This window comes from Pangasianodon hypophthalmus, chromosome 9 (assembly GCF_027358585.1).
Source record: "Pangasianodon hypophthalmus isolate fPanHyp1 chromosome 9, fPanHyp1.pri, whole genome shotgun sequence".
In the NCBI taxonomy this organism is placed as follows: Eukaryota; Metazoa; Chordata; class Actinopteri; order Siluriformes; family Pangasiidae; genus Pangasianodon; species Pangasianodon hypophthalmus.
The window spans coordinates 2,538,038-2,556,688 of NC_069718.1; the positions used below are offsets into that span (position 1 = coordinate 2,538,038).

General features: G+C 38.5%; 5 protein-coding genes across 11 annotated transcripts; all 5 read left to right on the forward strand.

Moving 5' to 3' along the window:
- The first annotated feature begins 5,712 nt into the window (after positions 1–5,712).
- Positions 5,713–7,170, forward strand: LOC117598173 (programmed cell death 1 ligand 1-like). 2 transcript variants are annotated; one of them, XM_053237225.1, is made up of 3 exons: positions 5,713–6,084; positions 6,625–6,707; positions 6,815–7,170. In XM_053237225.1, exons 2-3 carry the CDS (start codon positions 6,653–6,655, stop codon positions 7,168–7,170), a joined length of 411 nt encoding a protein of 136 aa, XP_053093200.1. In that variant the 5' UTR covers positions 5,713–6,084; positions 6,625–6,652. The 2 variants fall into 2 exon arrangements, with proteins under 2 accessions (XP_053093200.1, XP_053093199.1); XM_053237224.1 differs by lacking the exon at positions 5,713–6,084 and adding an exon at positions 6,128–6,266.
- Positions 7,171–7,931: 761 nt separating this feature from the next.
- Positions 7,932–9,848, forward strand: LOC128318951 (CD276 antigen homolog). Of its 2 annotated transcripts, XR_008302373.1 has the most exons (4): positions 7,932–8,070; positions 8,701–8,816; positions 9,171–9,253; positions 9,361–9,794. XR_008302373.1 is itself a non-coding variant. In XM_053237228.1 (3 exons), the coding sequence occupies exons 2-3, from the start codon at positions 9,199–9,201 to the stop codon at positions 9,714–9,716; spliced, it is 411 nt and encodes a 136-aa protein (XP_053093203.1). In that variant the 5' UTR covers positions 8,706–8,816; positions 9,171–9,198; the 3' UTR covers positions 9,717–9,848. The 2 variants fall into 2 exon arrangements, 1 of the variants encoding a protein (XP_053093203.1); XM_053237228.1 differs by lacking the exon at positions 7,932–8,070 and having other exon boundaries at positions 8,706–8,816; positions 9,361–9,848.
- A 928-nt stretch (positions 9,849–10,776) lies between these two features.
- LOC117598174 (CD276 antigen homolog) lies at positions 10,777–12,285 on the forward strand. 3 transcript variants are annotated; one of them, XR_008302372.1, is made up of 3 exons: positions 10,777–10,887; positions 11,396–11,478; positions 11,586–11,726. XR_008302372.1 is itself a non-coding variant. In XM_053237226.1 (3 exons), exons 1-3 carry the CDS (start codon positions 10,998–11,000, stop codon positions 11,939–11,941), a joined length of 519 nt encoding a protein of 172 aa, XP_053093201.1. In that variant the 5' UTR covers positions 10,942–10,997; the 3' UTR covers positions 11,942–12,285. The 3 variants fall into 3 exon arrangements, 2 of the variants coding, with proteins under 2 accessions (XP_053093201.1, XP_053093202.1); XM_053237226.1 differs by lacking the exon at positions 10,777–10,887 and adding an exon at positions 10,942–11,077 and having other exon boundaries at positions 11,586–12,285; XM_053237227.1 differs by lacking the exon at positions 10,777–10,887 and adding an exon at positions 11,097–11,300 and having other exon boundaries at positions 11,586–12,285.
- Positions 12,286–14,049: 1,764 nt separating this feature from the next.
- On the forward strand, positions 14,050–15,505 carry LOC117598175 (CD276 antigen homolog). Of its 2 annotated transcripts, none has more exons than XM_034307691.2 (3): positions 14,050–14,283; positions 14,646–14,728; positions 14,836–15,505. In XM_034307691.2, exons 2-3 carry the CDS (start codon positions 14,674–14,676, stop codon positions 15,189–15,191), a joined length of 411 nt encoding a protein of 136 aa, XP_034163582.2. In that variant the 5' UTR covers positions 14,050–14,283; positions 14,646–14,673; the 3' UTR covers positions 15,192–15,505. The 2 variants fall into 2 exon arrangements, with proteins under 2 accessions (XP_034163582.2, XP_034163583.2); XM_034307692.2 differs by lacking the exon at positions 14,050–14,283 and adding an exon at positions 14,342–14,550.
- A 1,711-nt stretch (positions 15,506–17,216) lies between these two features.
- LOC117598178 (programmed cell death 1 ligand 1-like) lies at positions 17,217–18,536 on the forward strand. Of its 2 annotated transcripts, none has more exons than XM_053236632.1 (3): positions 17,217–17,516; positions 17,869–17,951; positions 18,059–18,536. In XM_053236632.1, the coding sequence occupies exons 2-3, from the start codon at positions 17,897–17,899 to the stop codon at positions 18,412–18,414; spliced, it is 411 nt and encodes a 136-aa protein (XP_053092607.1). In that variant the 5' UTR covers positions 17,217–17,516; positions 17,869–17,896; the 3' UTR covers positions 18,415–18,536. The 2 variants fall into 2 exon arrangements, with proteins under 2 accessions (XP_053092607.1, XP_053092608.1); XM_053236633.1 differs by lacking the exon at positions 17,217–17,516 and adding an exon at positions 17,591–17,773.
- Positions 18,537–18,651: the final 115 nt, after the last annotated feature.

The following is an 18,651-nucleotide window of genomic DNA, read 5'->3' on the forward strand; positions in this document are numbered from 1 at the left end:
GCCAGTGAGGCGGAATTAAGTCCTTCAGCAGAAAAAAACTCTAATCACTGAAAAAAACCTTTAGATTAGATTAGATATTTATATTTTATAATAATTATTATTATTATATATTTATATTTTACTAGGTCAAAGCCCTTTGGTGTCATGTCAGCACTGGTTTTGGCCACAAAACCTGTCTTGTGTTTCAATAATTAGTAACTCTGTTTAAGGTCTCTGAGTTTCATTGTCAAGTTTTGTCACGTTTCACCCCAGTTCTGTTTAGTCTCCTGTATGAACAGTAGTAGACCACATTGTTCTTGCCCTTATTCTTGTTTTTTTGTGAATGATTCTTGTTTCTTTTTTGCTTGTGTTTTCTTTTTTTAAAAAAAAAACCTGCACTTGCATCTGCCTCCCTGAATCTGACATTTGGATTGAAATTTAAAATTAATTTATTTGTTTATATAGTTGTGTTATCGCATGTGTATATCAACTGGTATTTATCCTAAATTTCGAATAAAACTAATGAAAGATGTTTTTTTCCATACAGTTTTAGTCACAAGTACCAGTGATGCTGTTGGTTTGAATGATCATAATCACATAAAAGTAATAACAACCCTGTGTGAAATCAGTCAGCTGTACTGTCACTTTTGCTAAAGCATGCCTTTGTTTGTTTTAGAAAACCTGCAGACATTACCTCAGTGACATCAGTAACGTCATGGACATCACCACTTCCTTCCTCTACATTTCCACCTTACTGACCTGTGTGGGTGAGTTTCAATTCCTGTAAAATAAATAAGACATAAATATGACCCCTAATATTACAGCATTGCAGAAAAGGTGCTAAAATTTATATTTTAAATGCCCCCAGACTCCGCGCTTGTCCACTCTCGGATCACTGTATCTGCTCGAGTGGGAGACACAGCTGTCCTGGCTTGTAAACTGAGTAATCCGTCCAGACAAACGACAAATGTTAAGTGGCGCAACAAAAATGACACTGTGTTTGAGCAGAGCGTTGAGGGTACGTATCAGGGCAAGGGATATGAGGGCCGTGTGGACGTTCCTGAAAATAAGCTGCTCAAAGGAGACTGTTCCTTGGTGTTGAAGGATGTCAGAATCACTGATGCTGGATTCTACAAAAGCTACATGGTGATAGAAAAGTCAAAAAAATGGCAACCTGTTAGCAGTGTTGAACTCTCGGTGGATGGTAAGTGAAATATTTTCAGTCATACAGCCTCAGACTCATGTCAGAAAACTAAGTTGGAAATAATTAATATTTTAAGCTCATTGTGTAGTTAAGGTGTGTAGTGGGGCAATGTGTGTTTTTATCCAGAATGTTTACTTGCCTTTAGCATCAAACATCATGCATCGAATAGAATGTATTTTCTTAATATTTGTATTTTGTTTAAACTCTATATTAAGTCACATCAACCTGGTAACTATTTGGTGAACTAGCTGCTTAGCTTTTGTAGCAGAAAAAAGATATAAGGAAATAAGGTAATAATCCATTAGACCTAACACAAAGCAATGACCTTGTGCACTCAGTTCTTATGGCCTGATGAGTTCCATGCCAAGTGGCTGGAGGATTCACCAGCTGACATTTGCAGCATGATGCACACCTGCTAACATCGCCACAAATGCTCAGCCAATAGCAATAAGAGGCCCATGAGATGGTTCAATGTCTTATCCTGTCCTAAATGCCTATCCAAGGCATTATGATGAACTTCTTGAGAAAGCATTTACCTGCAGCTCTTTGGCACCAGCAATGGGGTGCTTTTTTCCTTACCCCTGATAAGCAAAAAATATGCATAGGACAGTGCAGTGTTTGGCTGGATTGAGGAAGAAGAGGGTCGGATTGGAGCCCGGACTCAGGGAAGAGGTTTAGCAGGGAACATTCCTTGTTTCTAAGCAGCAGGAATGGGAGGGGGCTGTGAGGGAGGTAGAAAGAAAGAGGGAGAGAGAGAGAGAGAGAGAGAGAGGAAGAGCCTCTTGCCCACACATACAGCACCATGTGGTCCACTGCCAGCTGGATCACCTGCGTGTCGTTGGCAGGTGGCATTGGACCCATTTCAATGTTCCCTCCTGCAATCGTGAGATGATCTGCTCCAGCAATGCTGCAACAGGCTCAGGAGGACGTCCTATAGGGCTTTGGACTGCGCTGCCACCAGGGCCTCAATGCACCGGGCTTGCTCCTCGCTCCGGTCAAGGATGGCCTGCTGCTGGACCTGGTGTAAGATGGCTTGGGACTTGATGATCTCATTTAGGGGTGAGGACTTCATGATAGAGTATTCATCGCAGATTCCCATGGCGTCTGGCACCACTGTGACACCCTCATCGGCCGGAGGAGAATGAGGGTTAAATTTTTTGTCTCGGCTTTTCAGCATGGCAATCAGCTTGATTCCCTGAAATAATAAATGTAAACAAAAACATCAAAAATTCACACGTGCACACCCCCCACCCACCCATACACCATGATCAGAAGGACTTTTTCAGGGGAAATTGCTGAACCACAGATTCTCACTGCTTGGCTTCCTTTTCTCTGCAAGACAAAAAAGGAGCACCATTAATCAGACATAGGTGTACGCTCATTCATGAAATTAATGTTATCCACTCCTTCTCCAAGACCCCGTCCTCCATTCACAAGTGGCACTCAACCATGGCACCACACAAACATAAACGTGTTGTGTGTAAACAAAATCACGTGAAAATAAATATCGTGCAAATAAATCATATGCAGAGTATTGGAGCACAGATTTTAAACATGATTTATTTATGTTCTTTTTTCTCTAAAGGAAAAACTGGAGAGAGTTCAGATAAAAAATTGGCTTCCTCAGGTGAGTGTATATCAAACCTTATTTAAGTATTTCCTTTGCTTTGCTGTACAGCTCCTTTATGGGAAAATTGCACACGTGATTACGTGAGTGATGACACATGACAAAACACATGAAAAGTAATGAATCATGTGTAAAATAATCACATGAATATAAATGAATTGTAATCACATCAAATGTCAAAAGAAATGAAGCGTGTGCAGAACAAAGGTTTTTTCTCTTTTTTCTTTAAAGACGAAACTGGAGAGAGTTCAGATAAAACGTCAGGGTCCTCAGGTGAGTGTATATCAAACCTTATTTAAGTATTTGCTTTGTTGCACGCCTCACTTACGGCAAAAAATCACACACAGTTATGTGATTATGTGAGTGATGACATAGGTTACACACTGAAATTGCACACAGGAATAATGTGTGATAAATAAAACCACACCTCATGGAATATATGAAGCAAAAAAAAATCACACATTATTTCTGAAAAGAGAAACAAAAACATAATGATGATTAATATGAAAAAGCTACATGTAAATTTCACATGCAAATCGTGTGATTATTTACATGTGAAGTGCATGTGTATTTTCTGTAATTTATAACAGACATGGTTCAATAACCCTATGAATTTCTGAACTTTTGTAACCAAAAAAATCTATATAATGACTATGTTTTGAAAGCTACAAATAGATCTATGATTTCATGTCACTGAGAGTGTAATATTTAGAACAATGAATTTCTGTCTCTGCAGATTATGGCATAAGGAACCATTACATCATTATTTTTCCCGTCTTCTTGTCACTCTGTCTCTACTGTACACGTGTGAGGTCTTGGATTAGAAACCTTAGATGTTGTCTGACTATTAATATTTAGTAGTCAACTAGGAATTCAAAAAGTAGTAGTAGTAATCATCTTTTCCACAGTTAAAGCAAAAACTGTTCCAGGATGTCACAATTTTTAGGCTGTTTTTATTTTGCAGTAAACAATGTGCCAAACCACACTTTAGTTAACGGCCACACGCCATTTACACCTTCAGTGTTTTTAGGCTGCACTGTAAACAACAAATGTAAATAAATCAATACAATAAATGTGAAAAATAATAAATCTGTGTATAATGTTACACTGTTTAGTGTACCAATTCTTAAAATGCACTCGTGTGGATAAACTGGCAGCTTAGATGAAATCTGAAACTGAGCGTGCAAGTAGTGAAGCTCATGTCTGTCCTTCCTTGGATGGAGGATGCAATGTCTGGGATGTTTTTCCACCATGTTCAACTCCTGAAAATGACTCTGGATTGGCCTTTTTGAGCCAGCACATGCTGCTGATCTAACTCTAAACTAGCTGAATGAGATTGGATAGTGATGTGCAGCCTGCACTACTTTTACACAATGTGCTCGCTAAGATCTGTGGTATTGAGGGCTGAGGTAAAGAGAAGTAAATAAATACCTGTATCATATGTATTGAGACATTTTGTGTGTTTGGACATGAGTGAAAATACAATCATAGCATATATGTGATTTATGGTGATGATGGATCCCAAGATGGCGAACCAGAAGAAAAGTACAACTCCCAGTGTGCGGTGGGAGTGACATCATCAGTGATCAGGACAGAGAAAAAAAACCTTTTTAATAAGAATCATTTATTTACATAGAATCACTCAAAGTAATAAAAAAAGAGAAATCTCTAAAAACTTAGATGTATGTTTTATGTATTAAATTTTTTTGAAGACCACAGGAAATGTTTTTTTTTTTGTTGTTGTTATTTGTTTGTTTCTTTCTTTCTTTCTTTGTACTCTGTGATTTTTTGCGTAATTGCTATGCTGCCTGGTTCTGGGACTTTTTGTTAATTTTTTACGCTGTTTTGCAATTAATAAAACACAAAATAGATGCAAGAAGATTCTTTGAGATACTGAATTCATCAAGAAATTCAATAAAAGCCTACTTCAGAATATCTAATACAGCACCTGAGTAAATTTTATCACTTAATTTTATCGCTATTCTTCAAATTAGTGGGAACCTTAGTTTCACCTTTTTTTCCGGGGCCAGCGACCTCCGATGCAAGTCGATATTGAGAGTGAAATTACAAACTATAGCACAGATGGTTTGTTTGATATACAGCTGGACAATATCTTCTTTTCACCTTTATATTAGTTTAACTATGAAACCTTTGCTTTTAATAGCCTAATTCTCTTTTACTCTTAGCTTTATGTGCTTTAAAATGACATAAAGGAAATTATAAAAATGAAATTATAAAGAATAAGCACACAAACTCCACAATAACACATAAATTAATACAGTTGATATGAATGGAGCTCAACAGGGACCTCGTCAATCTGCTGGCATAAATCCTTCCTTGAAAAATCAAGGACTTGTGTGCTCACAATGTCTATAAAACAGCCTAGTTCTTTTTACCCTTAAGTACTTTAAAATGGCATTAAAATACAAACAGAATAAACAGGAACACCACAATAACACATAAATCAATAAAGTAATCAGTAAAGTTCCTCATTTCGAACAGGACCCAACCTCTTCAGTGATATGCCAGATTAAACCTGCTCTTTAAAGAGACCCTTTATCCCCAGCAGGCTGTTATCTCCTGGGAGATGGTGATTTTCATCACAACACAACGACAGTCTGTAAATAATAGGAAAACATACTCAGCCTAAATCAGTGATCTCCAAACAGGCTCTCAAGGGCATGTGTAAGGCAAATATTTCCTTCAGCACTAACAGTCCCTAGGATCTAGAACAGTTTTCCATTTAACATTAGCCGTGATGGCATTATCCCTCTTTTTAAAGCCCACCTTAAAACTTTTTTTATAAAAGTGGCTTCCCAAATTTCTAAGGGTTTCATCCATATTAATAACAATAACAATTTTTTTTTCCTCTTTCAGCTGCTCCCGTTCAGGGTTGCCACAGGAGATCACCTGTCTGCATATTTTGATTCTGGTACAAGTTTTATGACAGATGCCCTTTCTGACGCAACCCTCCCCATTTTCCAGGCTTGGGACCGGCAGTGAGAGAGAGGAAAGACTCAGTATGGTTTCCGCACTGAATCAGCTGATGAGCCCGGAAAATGATCACGAGAATTGAGACCGAAAATTTATTCCGAAATTTAATTCCACAGATTGAGGCGGAAACTAAACTGTGGATTTATTCCCAAAGATTGAGGCGGAAACTAAACGGCGGATTTATTCCCGAAGATTGAGAGTGAAATTGTGTGCTCTAACATGAACATGAGTGAAGGTGAGAGGAGGAGCGAAGGAGAACTCTGGCTCAACGGGAACTCAGGTAGGCTTGGCTTTCATTCTTGTCTCCAGTGTTTGCAGTCGTTTAGTGGAGGGACTGAGGGAGATAGAGAGAGAAAGAGAGAGAGAATTTTAATGGCAGGAGATGGAAAATAAAATTGGACATAACAGCATTATGAGTTTTCAGGAGAGAATCACAGAAACACAGACTAAGATGACTGAAAGGTGTTTAGTTTGTTTTTTATGTTTATGGCTGTAAATAAAGCAATATGAAGCGCTTTAAGTTTTTTGCTTAAAAAGTGACGGAAATGCTTTTAGCTGAAATACTTTACTGGATCCAAAAGTTATTTTTAAAAAATTGTTGTTGTTTTTTTCATTCATGTTTAGACTGTTAGATTTTTACTGCTTCTACAACGTTGAGGTTAAATTTTTTTGATGAGTAGAGCAGCAGCATCAGTACACGAGTGAACATGAACATGATCTCGATTGTAATTTGGATTAATCATAATCTCATAAGCACATCAACCATGTGTGAAAGTCTGTCAGCTGTAATATTTGTCACGTTTGCCTTCATTTCTTTTAGACAATCTGCAGACACAACTCCAGAGAGAATGGATTTCACAAAGTCTGTTTGTATCTGCATCTTGTGCTTCATCATGTATGTGGGTGAGTGAGCGGCTTCAATAAAACGCATCAGACTTAAGCTTTATTACATAAGTATGTTGAGTGAAAAGGAGTCAGACTGATCCACATGTCGATATTTTGCTCCACAGACTCCCCCTCTGTAGACTCTCAGATCACTGTACCTGCTCGAGAGGGAAACACAGCGGTCCTGCCATGTAAATTACACGTCACTACTGCCCAAGCACTACATGTCTCATGGAGTATTGGTGATGAGGTTGTGTTTGAGCGATGCGGTGAGGAGACATTTCAGCGATCAGGATATGAAGATCGTGTGGACGTTCCTGAGGAGGAACTGCTTAAAGGAAACTGTTCCCTGGTGTTGAAGAACATCAGAAACACTGATCAGGGAATCTACACCTGTTCACTGATGACAGGACACAGGAAGAGATCTGCCATGACCAACAAGGACTTCATCCAGAGTGTTACACTCCTCCTAGATCAATAAATTAATATTGGAGCTTTAACGTTTTATCATATTTTGTACCTGCAACGCCATTAAACTCTGATTGTTCAAAACTAAACAACATTTTATTTATTCATTTTATTTCATATTTAATTTCAAGTGCACATTCGCTTCATCTCAATGATGATCATCAAGTGTAAATAACTGAAGATAGATAGATAGATACATAGATATTGGGGAAATGATGAGTTAAGCAGAAATAATTTTAACAACTGTTACAACCCCAATTAGTCTAGGGCTATGTGGGGAATAACACTTATTTCATTACTAAAAAATCTCAGATGTGTGTGTGTAGTCAGGGACCATCAACAAGTAATGCAAATCTACCAGCTGATTTATTTATCTATCTATATAATCTATAATCTATATATAAAAATGTAGCTACTTAAGTGGAAGTGTGTGTGGTGCCAAGTGATAGTGATAGTATTTACAAATTATTTACAGTAACAAGACACAAAAGGGGAAAAGGGACGCGAGCGGCACCAAAGGAAAGAAATCAACAAAAAACAAGTCGATCTAGTTCCAAGCCCTCTAACCTAACTATAACAAAAGATAGCAAAATAAATCTTCAACGTCCAGGACGCTCTAACTAACCTACTCTATCTATCCCAACCAAAGCGTACAGAGGGTGGTGCTCGCTCCTAACCTAATGTGTCTAATACAGAGAACGGAATTCCTACGTGCTGTACAATGTATGTCACGTGACTTACTTACCCGTCCACTTTTCCCCAACACTAACAAAGTCACACACCAGCTAACGAACACTAAGTTTAACTACACCTAAACAAGTGACTAGAACAAAGCGGGGGAAACACGGACCAAATCACATACAAGAACAAAAAAACACAGTAAGGCAGCGGAACTGGAATGAACAAAATAGAGGTACAACTGGGTTTTGTGTTAACAGCCAGAACAACAACTTCCGCATGAATGAAGGGTTGCGGGTTTTAAATAGGCGGGGTCAGAGGTTTATTGGTGGTCGAGGCAAATGACATCAGCGGGGATCATCGAGACGGACAGGAACGTTATCCAATCAGGCAGTGCTGCAGAGAGCGAGAGAGAAAGATGATTATTATTATTATTATTATTATTATTATTATTATTATTATTTACAATTGTAATTTCATGATTTTACTACTCATACACATTTTCCTTTTATTTAAATACCACATTTATTAAAAGGTTAAGAAACTCTTCATCTACATGAACACTACAGAAACATGATTTCCAAAAGTTCACCTGAACTCTAAATGAAGTTAAATGTGAAAAAACTTACACAGCTTTAAGTTTCAGCTGATATGTTTTACTTCAGACTTTTTCAGTCTTGACAGACTCAGTAGAAAATTCCAGAAAATGAATCCTGACAGTGAGAGAGACTCTCTGAATAAAGCTCAGTGAACTGAACCAAAGTGAAGGGAATCGACTCACTGAACGCACTGAATAAGCCGAGGAGCCTGGAAAATGATCACGAGGACTGAGACCGAAAATTTATTCCGAAAATTTATTCCGCAGATTGAGGCGGAAACGAAACTGCGGATTTATTACCGAAGATTGAGACCGAAATTTTGTGCTATAACATCAACATGAGAGGAGGAGCGAAGGAGAACTCTGGCTCAGCGGGAACTCAGGTAGGCTTGGCTTTCATTTTTGTCTCCAGTGTTTGCAGTCGTTTAGTGGAGGGAGGGAGGGAGGGAGGGAGAGAAATGTGACTGAAATGCTTTTAGCTGAAATACTTTACTGGATCCTACAGTTATTTAAAAAAAAAAAAAAAAATTTCCATTCATATTTAGACTGTTAGATTTGTACTGCTTCAACAACGTTGAGGTTAAATGAGGTTAAAAGAGCAGCAGCATCAGTACACGAGTGAACATGAACATGATCTCGATTGTAATTTGGATTAATCATAATCTCATAAGCACATCAACCATGTGTGAAAGTCTGTCAGCTGTAATATTTGTCACGTTTGCCTTCATTTCTTTTAGACAATCTGCAGACACAACTCCAGAGAGAATGGATTTCACAAAGTCTGTTTGTATCTGCATCTTGTGCTTCATCATGTATGTGGGTGAGTGAGCGGCTTCAATAAAACGCATCAGACTTAAGCTTTATTACATAAGTATGTTGAGTGAAAAGGAGTCAGATTGATCCACATGTCGATATTTTGCTCCACAGACTCCCCCTCTGTAGACTCTCAGATCACTGTACCTGCTCGAGAGGGAAACACAGCGGTCCTGCCATGTAAATTACACGTCACTACTGCCCAAGCACTACACGTCTCATGGAGTATTGGTGATGAGGTTGTGTTTGAGCGATGCGGTGAGGAGACATTTCAGCGATCAGAATATGAAGATCGTGTGGACGTTCCTGAGGAGGAACTGCTTAAAGGAAACTGTTCCCTGGTGTTGAAGAACATCAGAAACACTGATCAGGGAATCTACACCTGTTCACTGATGACAGGACACAGGAAGAGATCTGCCATGACCAACAAGGACTTCATCCAGAGTGTTACACTCCTCCTAGATCAATAAATTAATATTGGAGCTTTAACGTTTTATCATATTTTGTACCTGCAACGCCATTAAACTCTGATTGTTCAAAACTAAACAGCATTTTATTTATTCATTTTATTTACATATTTAATTTCAAGTGCACATTCGCTTCATCTCAATGATGATCATGAAGTGTAAATAACTGAAGATAGATAGATAGATAGATGCATAGATATTGGGGAAATGATGAGTTAAGCAGAAATAATTTTAACAACTGTCACAACCACAATTAGTCTAGGGCTATGTCGGGAATAACACTTATTTCATTACTAAAAAAATCTCAGATGTGTGTGTGTGTAGTCAGGGACCATCAACAAGTAATGCAAAACCACCAGGTGATTTATTTATCTATCTATATAATCTACAATCTATATATAAAAATGTAGCTATGTAAGTGGAAGTGTGTGTGGTGCCAAGTGATAGTGATAGTATTTACAAATTATTTACAGTAACAAGACACAAAAGGGGAAAAGGGACGCGAGCGGCACCAAAGGAAAGAAATGAACAAAACAAAACAAGTCGATCTAGTTCCAAGCCCTCTAACCTAACTATAACAAAAGATAGCAAAATAAATCTTCAACGTCCAGGACGCTCTAACTAACCTACTCTATCTATCCAAACCAAAGCGTACAGAGGGTGGTGCTCGCTCCTAACCTAATGTGTCTAATACAGAGAACGGAATTCCTACGTGCTGTACAATGTATGTCACGTGACTTACTTACCTGTCCACTTTTCCCCAACACTAACAAAGTCACACACCAGCGTAACGAACACTAAGTTTAACTACACCAAAACAACTGACTAGAACAAAGCGGGGGAAACACGGACCAAATCACATACAAGAACAAAAAATACAGTAAGGCAGCGGGACTGGAATGAACAAAACAGAGGTACAACTGGGTTTGGTGTTAACAGCCAGAACAACAACTTCCGCATGAATGAAGGGTTGCGGGTTTTAAATAGGCGGGGACAGAGGTTTATTGGTGGTCGAGGCAAATGACATCAGCGGGGATCATCGAGACGGACAGGAACGTTATCCAATCAGCGGATTTAGTCCCGAAGATTGAGAGTGAAATTGTGTGCTCTAACATGAACATGAGTGAAGGTGAGAGGAGGAGCGAAGGAGGACTCTGGCTCAGCGGGAACTCGGGTAGGCTTGGCTTTCATTCTTGTCTCCACTGTTTGCAGTCGTTTAGTGGAGGCACTGAGGGAAAGAGAGAGAGAGAGAGAGAAAGAGAGAGAGACTTTTAATGGCAGGAGATGGAAAATAAAATTGGACATAACAGCATTATGAGTTTTCAGGAGAGAATCACAGAAACACAGACTAACATGACAGAAAGGTGTTTAGTTTGTTTTTATGTTTATAACTGTAAATAAAGCAATATGAAGCGCTTTAAGTTTTTGCTTAAAAAGTGACTGAAATGCTTTTAGCTGAAATATTTTTTTTTTCATTCATATTTACACTGTTAGATTTTTATTGCGTCAACAACGTTGAGGTTAAATTTTTTTCATGAGTAGAGCAGCAGCATCAGTACACGAGTGAACATGAACACGATCTCGATTGTAATTTGGATTAATCATAATCTCATAAGCACATCAACCAAGTGTGAAAGTCTATCAGCTGTAATATTTGTCACGTTTGCCTTCATTTCTTTTAGACAATCTGCAGACACAACTCCAGAGAGAATGGATTTCACAAAGTCTGTTTGTATCTGCATCTGGTGCTTCATCATGTATGTGGGTGAGTGAGCGGCTTCAATAAAACGCATCAGACTTAAGCTTTATTACATAAGTATGTTGAGTGAAAAGGAGTCAGACTGATCCACATGTCGATATTTTGCTCCACAGACTCCCCCTCTGTAGACTCTCAGATCACTGTACCTGCTCGAGAGGGAAACACAGCGGTCCTGCCATGTAAATTACACGTCACTACTGCCCAAGCACTACACGTCTCATGGAGTATTGGTGATGAGGTTGTGTTTGAGCGATGCGGTGAGGAGACATTTCAGCGATCAGAATATGAAGATCGTGTGGACGTTCCTGAGGAGGAACTGCTTAAAGGAAACTGTTCCCTGGTGTTCAAGAACATCAGAAACACTGATCAGGGAATCTACACCTGTTCACTGATGACAGGACACAGGAAGAGATCTGCCATGACCAACAAGGACTTCATCCAGAGTGTTACACTCCTCCTAGATCAATAAATTAATATTGGAGCTTTAACGTTTTATCATATTTTGTACCTGCAACGCCATTAAACTCTGATTGTTCAAAACTAAACAGCATTTTATTTATTCATTTTATTTCATATTTAATTTCAAGTGTACATTCGCTTCATCTCAATGATGATCATGAAGTGTAAATAACTGAAGATAGATAGATAGACAGATAGATAGATATTGGGGAAATGATGAGTTAAGCAGAAATAATTTTAACAACTGTTACAACCACAATTAGTCTAGGGCTATGTCGGGAATAACACTTATTTCATTACTAAAAAAATCTCAGATGTGTGTGTGTAGTCAGGGACCATCAACAAGTAATGCAAAACCACCAGGTGATTTATTTATCTATCTATATAATCTACAATCTATATATAAAAATGTAGCTATATAAGTGGAAGTGTGTGTGGTGCCAAGTGATAGTGATAGTATTTACAAATTATTTACAGTAACAAGACACAAAAGGGGAAAAGGGACGCGAGCGGCACCAAAGGAAAGAAATGAACAAAACAAAACAAGTCGATCTAGTTCCAAGCCCTCTAACCTAACTATAACAAAAGATAGCAAAATAAGTCTTCAACGTCCAGGACGCTCTAACTAACCTACTCTATCTATCCAAACCAAAGCGTACAGAGGGTGGTGCTCGCTCCTAACCTAATGTGTCTAATACAGAGAACGGAATTCCTACGTGCTGTACAGTGTATGTCACGTGACTTACTTACCTGTCCACTTTTCCCCAACACTAACAAAGTCACACACCAGCGTAACGAACACTAAGTTTAACTACACCAAAACAACTGACTAGAACAAAGCGGGGGAAACACGGACCAAATCACATACAAGAACAAAAAACACAGTAAGGCAGCGGAACTGGAATGAACAAAACAGAGATACAACTGGGTTTTGTGTTAACAGCCAGAACAACAACTTCCGCATGAATGAAGGGTTGCGGGTTTTAAATAGGCGGGGTCAGAGGTTTATTGGTGGTCGAGGCAAATGACATCAGCGGGGATCATCGAGACGGACAGGAACGTTATCCAATCAGGCAGTGCTGTAGAGAGAGAGAGAAAGAGAGAGAGAGAGAGAGAGAGAGAAAAGGGGAGAGAACAAAACAGAAAAACACGCGAACATACCCCAGAACGTAACACAGCGGTAACTGATGAAGGAGAGAGAGAGATGAAAGAGAACCGGTGCTAGAACCCAGCAGCACGTTTAACGCAGCAGAGCTGCTGAAGCATGTTAGTGTTTAAAGCAGATTTGGTTTCCTCTAAAGGGTGTGATGTGTGTTACAAGGTCCTCTAAATCACATTCTCATCACCTGCTTCAGGATCTGAACACACTGCTGCCTTCATTTGTTTTTTTCACCACTAACCTGCTCAGATGTTCCTCATTACACTCACACACTATAATAAACAGCAGTATCATCAAATATTCTGCTATTAAAAGGAGCCAAAGAACAGACACAAAATTCAGCATCTTCATGTACCATCATAGTTTTATTACCATTACAGCTTTTACTTTATTTACACTGGGTTAAATAGTACATTTCACACATTTTACACCATATGAACATCCCAGTTTTATTACATTTCAGCAAAAGTCAAGTTAATATTATTATTAATAATGAGAAAATGAGTGTATTCAGACTTGAGTTAAGTACACAGTGAGGATTTAATATCATCTATAAATAAAACACAAACTCCATCATAAGTCGAGCGCAATCAGATCTCCTTTATTATTATTATTATTATTATTATTATTATTATTATTATTATTATTACTATTTACAATCGTAATTTCATGATTTTACTACTCACACACATTTTCCTTTTATTTACATACCACATTTATTAAAAGGTTAAGAAACTTTTCATCTACATGAACACTACTGAAACATCATTTCCAAAAGTTCACCTGAACTCTTAATGAAGTTAAATGTGAAAAAACTTACACAGCTTTAAGTTTCAGCTGATATGTTTTACTTCTGACTTTTTCAGTCTTGACAGACTCAATAGAACATTCCAGAAAATGAATCGTGACAGTGAGAGAGACTCTCTGAATAAAGCTCAGTGAACTGAACCAAAGTGAAGGGAATCGACTCACTGAACGCACTGAATCAGCTGAGGAGCCTTGAAAATGATCACGAGGATTGAGACCGAAAATTTATTCCGAAAATTTATTCCGCAGATTGAGTCGGAAACTAAACGGCGGATTTATTCCCGAAGATTGAGACCGAAATTTTGTGCTATAACATGAACATGAGTGAAGGTGAGAGGAGGAGCGAAGGAGGAGCGAAGGAGAACTCTGGCTCAGCGGGAACTCAGGTAGGCTTGGCTTTCATTTTTGTCTCCAGTGTTTGCAGTCGTTTAGTGGAGGGAGGGAGGGAGGGAGGGAGACAGAGAAATGTGACTGAAATGCTTTTAGCTGAAATACTTTACTGGATCCAACAGTTATTTTAAAAAATTGTTGGTTTTTTTTATTCATATTTAGACTGTTAGATTTTTACTGCTTCAGCAACGTTGAGGTTAAATTTTTTTCATGAGTAGAGCAGCAGCATCAGTACACGAGTGAACATGAACACGATCTCGATTGTAATTTGGATTAATCATAATCTCATAAGCACATCAACCAAGTGTGAAAGTCTATCAGCTGTAATATTTGTCACGTTTGCCTTCATTTCTTTTAGACAATCTGCAGACACAACTCCAGAGAGAATGGATTTCACAAAGTCTGTTTGTATCTGCATCTGGTGCTTCATCATGTATGTGGGTGAGTGAGCGGCTTCAATAAAACGCATCAGACTTAAGCTTTATTACATAAGTATGTTGAGTGAAAAGGAGTCAGACTGATCCACATGTCGATATTTTGCTCCACAGACTCCCCCTCTGTAGACTCTCAGATCACTGTACCTGCTCGAGAGGGAAACACAGCGGTCCTGCCATGTAAATTACACGTCACTACTGCCCAAGCACTACACGTCTCATGGAGTATTGGTGATGAGGTTGTGTTTGAGCGATGCGGTGAGGAGACATTTCAGCGATCAGAATATGAAGATCGTGTGGACGTTCCTGAGGAGGAACTGCTTAAAGGAAACTGTTCCCTGGTGTTCAAGAACATCAGAAACACTGATCAGGGAATCTACACCTGTTCACTGATGACAGGACACAGGAAGAGATCTGCCATGACCAACAAGGACTTCATCCAGAGTGTTACACTCCTCCTAGATCAATAAATTAATATTGGAGCTTTAACGTTTTATCATATTTTGTACCTGCAACGCCATTAAACTCTGATTGTTCAAAACTAAACAGCATTTTATTTATTCATTTTATTTCATATTTAATTTCAAGTGTACATTCGCTTCATCTCAATGATGATCATGAAGTGGAAATAACTGAAGATAGATAGATAGATACATAGATATTGGGGAAATGATGAGTTAAGCAGAAATGATTTTAACAACTGTTACAACCCCAATTAGTCTAGGGCTATGTGGGGAATAACACTTATTTCATTACTAAAAAATCTCAGATGTGTGTGTGTGTAGTCAGGGACCATCAACAAGTAATGCAAATCTACCAGCTGATTTATTTATCTATCTATATAATCTATAATCTATATATAAAAATGTAGCTACTTAAGTGGAAGTGTGTGTGGTGCCAAGTGATAGTGATAGTATTTACAAATTATTTACAGTAACAAGACACAAAAGGGGAAAAGGGACGCGAGCGGCACCAAAGGAAAGAAATGAACAAAACAAAACAAGTCGATCTAGTTCCAAGCTCTCTAACCTAACTATAACAAAAGATAGCAAAATAAATCTTCAACGTCCAGGACGCTCTAACTAACCTACTCTATCTATCCAAACCAAAGCGTACAGAGGGTGGTGCTCGCTCCTAACCTAATGTGTCTAATACAGAGAACGGAATTGCTACGTGCTGTACAATGTATGTCACGTGACTTACTTACCCGTCCACTTTTCCCCAACACTAACAAAGTCACACACCAGCGTAAAGAACACTAAGTTTAACTACACTAAAACAAGTGACTAGAACAAAGCGGGGGAAACACGGACCAAATGACATACAAGAACAAAAAACACAGTAAGGCAGCGGAACTGGAATGAACAAAATAGAGGTACAACTGGGTTTTGTGTTAACAGCCAGAACAACAACTTCCGCATGAATGAAGGGTTGCGGGTTTTAAATAGGCGGGGTCAGAGGTTTATTGGTGGTCGAGGCAAATGACATCAGCGGGGATCATCGAGACGGACAGGAACGTTATCCAATCAGGCAGTGCTACAGAGAGAGAGAGAGAGAGAGAGAGAGAGAGAGAGAGAGAGAGAGAGAGAGAGAGAGAGAGAGAGAAAAGGGGAGAGAACAAAACACAGAAACACGCGAACATACCCCAGAACGTAACACAGCGGTAACTGATGAAGGAGAGAGAGAGATGAAAGAGAACCGGTGCTAGAACCCAGCAGCACGTTTAACGCAGCAGAGCTGCTGAAGCATGTTAGTGTTTAAAGCAGATTTGGTTTCCTCTAAAGGATGTGATGTGTGTTACAAGGTCCTCTAAATCACATTCTCATCACCTGCTTCAGGATCTGAACACACTGCTGCCTTTATTTGTTTTTTTCACCACTAAACTGCTCAGATGTTCCTCATTACACTCACACACTATAATAAACAGCAGTATCATCAAATATTCTGCTATTAAAAGGAGCCAAAGAACAGACACAAAATTCAGCATCTTCATGTACCATCATAGTTTTATTTCCATTACAGCTTTTACTTTATTTACACTGGGTTAAATAGTACATTTCACACATTTTACACCATATGAACATCCCAGTTTTATTACATTTCAGCAAAAGTCAAGTTAATATTATTATTAATAATGAGAAAATGAGTGTATTCAGACTTGAGTTAAGTACACAGTGAGGATTTAATATCATCTATAAATAAAACACAAACTCCATCATAAGTCGAGCGCAATCAGATCTCCTTTATTATTATTATTATTATTATTATTATTATTATTATTATTTACAATTGTAATTTCATGATTTTACTACTCATACACATTTTCCTTTTATTTAAATACCACATTTATTAAAAGGTTAAGAAACTCTTAATCTACATGAACACTACAGAAACATGATTTCCAAAAGTTCACCTAAACTGTAAATGAAGTTAAATGTGAAAAAACTTACACAGCTTTAAGTTTCAGCTGATTTGTTTTACTTTTTCAGTCTTGACAGACTCAGTAGAAAATTCCAGAAAATGAATCCTGACAGTGAGAGAGACTCTCTGAATAAAGCTCAGTGAACTGAACCAAAGTGAAGGGAATCGACTCACTGAACGCACTGAATAAGCCGAGGAGCCTGGAAAATGATCACGAGGACTGAGACCGAAAATTTATTCCGAAAATTTATTCCGCAGATTGAGGCGGAAACGAAACGGCGGATTTATTCCCGAAGATTGAGACCGAAATTTTGTGCTATAACATCAACATGAGAGGAGGAGCGAAGGAGAACTCTGGCTCAGCGGGAACTCAGGTAGGCTTGGCTTTCATTTTTGTCTCCAGTGTTTGCAGTCGTTTAGTGGAGGGAGGGAGGGAGGGAGGGAGAGAAATGTGACTGAAATGCTTTTAGCTGAAATACTTTACTGGATCCTACAGTTATTTAAAAAAAAAAAAAAAATTCCATTCATATTTAGACTGTTAGATTTGTACTGCTTCAACAACGTTGAGGTTAAATGAGGTTAAAAGAGCAGCAGCATCAGTACACGAGTGAACATGAACATGATCTCGATTGTAATTTGGATTAATCATAATCTCATAAGCACATCAACCAACTGTGAAAGTCTATCAGCTGTAATATTTGTCACGTTTGCCTTCATTTCTTTTAGAAAATCTGCAGACACAACTCCAGAGAGAATGGATTTCACAAAGTCTGTTTGTATCTGCATCTTGTGCTTCATCATGTATGTGGGTGAGTGAGCGGCTTCAATAAAACGCATCAGACTTAAGCTTTATTACATAAGTATGTTGAGTGAAAAGGAGTCAGACTGATCCACATGTCGATATTTTGCTCCACAGACTCCCCCTCTGTAGACTCTCAGATCACTGTACCTGCTCGAGAGGGAAACACAGCGGTCCTGCCATGTAAATTACACGTCACTACTGCCCAAGCACTACACGTCTCATGGAGTATTGGTGATGAGGTTGTGTTTGAGCGATGCGGTGAGGAGACATTTCAGCGATCAGGATATGAGGATCGTGTGGACGTTCCTGAGGAGGAACTGCTTAAAGGAAACTGTTCCCTGGTGTTGAAGAACATCAGAAACACTGATCAGGGAATCTACACCTGTTCACTGATGACAGGACACAGGAAGAGATCTGCCGTGACCAACAAGGACTTCATCCAGAGTGTTACACTCCTCCTAGCTCAATAAATTAATATTGGAGCTTTAACGTTTTATCATATTTTGTACCTGCAACGCCATTAAACTCTGATTGTTCAAAACTAAACAGCATTTTATTTATTCATTTTATTTAATATTTAATTTCAAGTGTACATTCGCTTCATGTCAATGATGATCATCAAGTGTAAATAACTGAAGATAGATAGATAGATAGATAGATAGATAGATAGATAGATATTGGGGAAATAACCTAATGTGTCTAATACA